Source organism: Montipora foliosa, chromosome 1 (genome assembly GCF_036669935.1).
Source record: "Montipora foliosa isolate CH-2021 chromosome 1, ASM3666993v2, whole genome shotgun sequence".
NCBI classification, from domain to species: domain Eukaryota; kingdom Metazoa; phylum Cnidaria; class Anthozoa; order Scleractinia; family Acroporidae; genus Montipora; species Montipora foliosa.
In genome coordinates this window covers 64,045,857-64,050,856 of record NC_090869.1, presented here as the reverse complement: position 1 = coordinate 64,050,856, position 5,000 = coordinate 64,045,857, and the positions used below count along the sequence as shown (strand labels likewise).

At 36.1% G+C, this 5,000-nt stretch overlaps 1 protein-coding gene across 1 annotated transcript in view; it reads right to left on the bottom strand.

The window, feature by feature from the left end:
• LOC138004638 (transcriptional activator protein Pur-alpha-like) overlaps window positions 1–5,000 on the bottom strand; it is an 11,871-nt gene that overhangs the window by 6,304 nt on the left and 567 nt on the right. Inside the window, exons 3-5 of the mRNA XM_068851164.1 lie at window positions 860–962; window positions 409–454; window positions 1–26 (exon numbers count right to left, since the gene is read on the bottom strand). The exon at window positions 1–26 is cut by the window's left edge and continues 50 nt beyond it. Coding sequence (XP_068707265.1) covers window positions 1–26; window positions 409–454; window positions 860–962 — 175 coding nt within the window. The remainder of the gene's footprint in view (window positions 27–408; window positions 455–859; window positions 963–5,000) is intronic.

Genomic DNA, 5,000 nt, shown 5'->3' with positions numbered 1-5,000 from the left:
TGTTGTTTGGACCTCTGATACTTTCACTTAAAAGATACAGAAGTTGAGTTTTAACATTGTTGACATCTTCTTTAACATTAAGTGACTGACAGTAAAATCATTTCTGCTTAACACGCTATAATATTGTTAATGAAATCAAGGTCTCATGAGTATGGCCAACGGGAACATGAATGACTAGGATCACAGTTGGACAAGCCACTGGGCTTTTTGAATAATGATTAGAAGCTCAGGCTAATTAATCCATAGGTATCATGAACTCAATTGAGGCACAAATGAGAAGCAGTAAACTGCCAACAAACTAAATTAAAGGAACAGTAAATTTAAAAAATAGCTTCCAAGACAACAAAGATAATTACTGAAGAAAATTAAAATCACAGCAACCTGGAAAATACAGTGTATGCTGCTTACTTCATCAAATCGCCAGATTCCTCACATTCCTCGTCACGTTTTGGTGCTACAAATACAAAATAAGAGCATACTGTATGTCTCATAATTTATGCTTTGGAATCTATGCAATCACATACTTTTTGTCCAGAAATACACATGATGCAATGCATACTGTATTTAGATTAACATGTAATGGAGTGCATGTAAGGTCTAAAATTAATGTCAACGACTTATTTCGAAATTGTAGGGTTATTTTTAGACTAGCATTATCACAACTTGAGGATTGAAGGGACAATTATTTTAAAAGTGATGTTAGACAAGCGATGCTGGAATTGAGAAAAAGGGAAAAAGGGCTCTTCATGACTCAATCAATATCTTCATGCATCTCATTTCAGGACATAAGAGAAAGAACCAATTAAAAGTATTTGAGAGAAACAATCCTTCAAAAACAGCCTGAAATGATTGCTCCTACCTTGGGCAAGGAAATTTGCAAAGGCTGTAAGCTTGGTGCAGAAGTCCCGAGCTACTCCCATAGTAAAGATAACCTTGCTCTTTCCAGAACGATTCACAGAAACCTAAAAAATTAAAAATTATGATGAAGTGCAATCTTATGTTGCAGCAAAGCAAAGCTGTGAATCCTGGTCAGAAATTCAAAACAGAAAGTGCATTATACATTGAGCTAAATGGACAGCTGTTTAAATTTCAGAAATAAACACAATGCTTGTATTAGTGGGTAGTGGGTTCAAATTCCATGTCAGACCAACAATGGAAATTCCCTTTAAATAGGAAAACCCTATTCCAGGTTGCAGAATACAATGTAGATGGTGTCAATATTTCTAACAGACAGAATGTTGTTGGCGTAAAATGAAATTTAAAGTACATGGAAAACAAAATAAACCTACAACACATGTTCTTAAGGGCAACATGGCATTGCAGCTGGTTGGTTGATGTGAGCTAGTTAGTTGATGCAACTTTGTACATTGGATAATGCGACACTCCACAACTTTAAATTACTAACTTAGTACCACTACAAGCTACATGTAAATGGTAAAAAGCAAATAGACCAGACCAAAGTAATGACTAACAGGCAATCAACAAAAACAAAACAAAAAGCCCGACAACACCACACAATTTCAGTGAAAAGTGACGGTCCACCGCCCTATCACATCCTAACAAATAGAGGGTGTTAAGGGAAAAAAAAAGTTTCACAAATCAATAATAGCTAGTTCAATGCAGGTTCTCTATTAAACCCTTTCACTCCTGTGGGGTTCCCCATTGACGAGTAAAATCGTCTGGCGTTAGACAGAGTAAAATTTATAAGTGTCACTCTTGGGAGTGAAAGGGTTAAAGAAAACTGCTTAGTAACTTGTCTTACTTAATAGTGCTTTCATAGCTACAGATACTGTCTAACGTCGAGTTACTACTTAGACAAGCTAATTACCATTACCCCGCACAAAGAGGCCCTTCGATCTTCCTAGATAAGCTGGGAAGCGGAGGGGATAACTGCTAACTGCTTCGAATTTCTTTGTTGAGCATGCGATATTTGGGTGTCAGTCACAGATGACCGGTAACCACAAAGCTAAAACAAACAGTCAGGATATTTTCAAACAACTCTGGCAAACACATGACAAGCAAAGAATCATTTCCTTGGAAAGTCAAGATAGTTCATACTTTTAAAGTGCCATTTCATTTTTTAACGACTGAGAAATTTATAGGTTTCTGGCTCACTAGTTTCTGAAACCGATATATATACAGAGGAAATACTCATGGGAATTTAAACAGTTAAAAATTGCCACACTGTTGTAAATTTCAAAAAATATTGATGGCGTGTGAGATTGGTATGCCCACCACCCCCCCCCCCCCTCCCAAAAAAATTGGTTTCCAAGATAAGTCGGAACTGAACTGACTCGTCCATTTCTCCCAATGAGCGGCAAGTCAAGGAAGTTGAAGCAGTTGCATAAGCTCACTTCCTCTTCCAGACTTTTGTAGGAAGATCAAAGAGCCTCTCCTCGCAGGGCACTGTACCATGCAACAGCCAGATACAGCTACATGTGCATTTTATAGTAGTTATTAATTATTGGACTTTGATTACTTTTGCCAATGCATAAAGCTATGGTGTCTACAATTCTATTGATTTTTGTGACCATTAGTAGTGAACTTTTAGAAGTTTTATTGATGACAAGCTATTAATGGCCCACTTTGTTTGCGCCAGGTTCCCTTAGCCATATTTTACTGATTGACACCTAAAATAAATGTCATTAATCTCATAATCCTAAGCCTGATTACTTGTAAATAGACTAGTCCTGATATAACATGTGACCATGAACCCACTGTGGGAAAGATAACTTATCAGTTTGTAACAGTTTACAAACTATGCTTTCTTTCGTTATTAAAATGTGCCAGTCATGGAAACAAAAGAATCCTTGATTTCCACAGCTACTGAGGTTCTGAACAATAGTTGATGTCAACGATATCTTTGCCATAGAGTGTGCCCTCTAACTTATGATTAACTTAATTCAAGGAGAAGTTCAAACAGCATGCTGTCAACAGCTTAAAGTAAGACAGTTCACTGTTTTACCTTTCATCTTCAGACAAAAAGTGTTTTAATAATATTTTAACTTTGTGACAAAAAGGTTGTTTATATCTGTTAAGAGAAACATGAACTCTCCTAGAAAGAACATAAAAGTAATTTTTTAAATTATATTCTTCATGTTACAGTAACTATATATATTCAATTCTCATTGAAAGGCTTAGCTTGATAGACTGTTGACACTATTTAAATGTACTGAAAAAGGTGACATTTCTACTGGTGACATTGTCTTTGGACCTGAGTTGCTATCTCAGATTGTAAAATTTCAGGGTCTCTATTGTTAGCTGCAAATAGCCCAAATATAGCACTTCAAAATTATCACTCTTAAAATATCAATGTCAATAACAGCTTTTTGTCAAGCTGCCAAAGCACTTTACTTCTTTTGTGGCAGATGTAAGATTTAAGACTTGTAAATTGTACTCCAAGGAAGTGCAGTGTTACAATATTGGAAATAATCACATTTGTAAAAAGGAATTGACGTGACATGCTATACACGAATCAAAATGGCATTACAGTAGTTTAAGTCTCTAAGGACAATAGAGGAGGACAAATGTAGTGACAGATCAAATGTCACAAACAATAGCACCTGGTATTAGACCACTTGTTGCATTGTTGAGCTTTGTAAATTATTCAAAATTCAAGTCCTTTATGAAAAGATTCTTTTGTTCTTTGCAATCCACATTAAGACAGGCAACTGTACACTATGAGAAAACTTGGGTGGGAAAATCCCCCAAAAAAGAGTTTTATGATGTGTCAAGGTTCAACTCAAAATAATCATACAATAGCTTTCTTTGAATTCAATTACTAATTTTGAACTCGATTTCCCTTCAAAGGATGAAATCCACGAAAAATGAGCAGTGAACTGGAGTCAAATTCCATTCCCAGAACACGATTACATTGGCTTCTATTTGCACCATTCATTTACCGTGGATGTTAAACATAGCAATTTCCTTTCTCCAAGATAAGTTCATCAGCTTTTCAAACTACTGGATTAAAATTCATAATATCAAGCTAGGAAGAACAAAAACATTTTATAAAAACGAAATTATCAAAACTTACGAGATATTTGGACTAATATTCCGCTAAAGTTAAGAAGTCGGTCGGAATTGTCGGTGATGAATGTCCGAAAAACGATCTGCATGCAAACAAACTATTCTCATAAACCATAAACTAACAATCATAGCAGTATGAGAAAATTTCAACTGACGCTTTGGCTAAAATACGGCATCACTGTACAAGAATCAGTAAATCCTGATGAAGCGGAGATTTACATAATTACTGATCGTTTCGCATGCCGGCAAGAAGGCAAGAACATATTTCATGAATAACAGCATAACATTATATAGGTAATTTTTTCATTTCAAAGATTTAATATTTCCACAACAACAAACTCGGTTTCATAACAGTACTTGCTGCTTAAAGCCTCTAAAGGAACAAATAGAAGACGTGGAAAACTACCTACAATAGCAGAACAAGCTAGCGGCCTGCTAACACATTTGAATAATTGATAATCGGTGATTTTTATCGTCTATCAAAACAGACTTTCTCTTCGAGAGGAAAATATTTCCTGCTCTTAACGACAAGATACACAATCTATTGCTCAAGAAAAATACTCTGTTGCTTAGAAATTGCAAATCTCACATCCACGCATAATAAATAACAATACATTTTGAGTACATACCATATTTATAACACGACAGGAAGTCGCGGCCATTTAAATTCAATCCGACCGAAAAGAATTTTTTTTCCGACTGGGTGCCGAATCGAAAGAGTGCAAGCACACGCAGATTACACCTCCAAGCAAAAACTCGGTAGGTCTTGGGGAAAGAATTGTTCGAGAGGAATTTCGAAAGTCGCGAGGAGCTGAAATGACACGCTGCAAAGTTTTGGTTCTGTCACCTTCCGATAGTCTCTCTCCACCATCTTTTTAGATTTTCTTGTTCAGCGAATGCTTTTGAAATAAATATTTGCTAGGACAGTCAAAGACAGCCCACTCTGACATCCGGAGTGAGTTGCTAGTGAT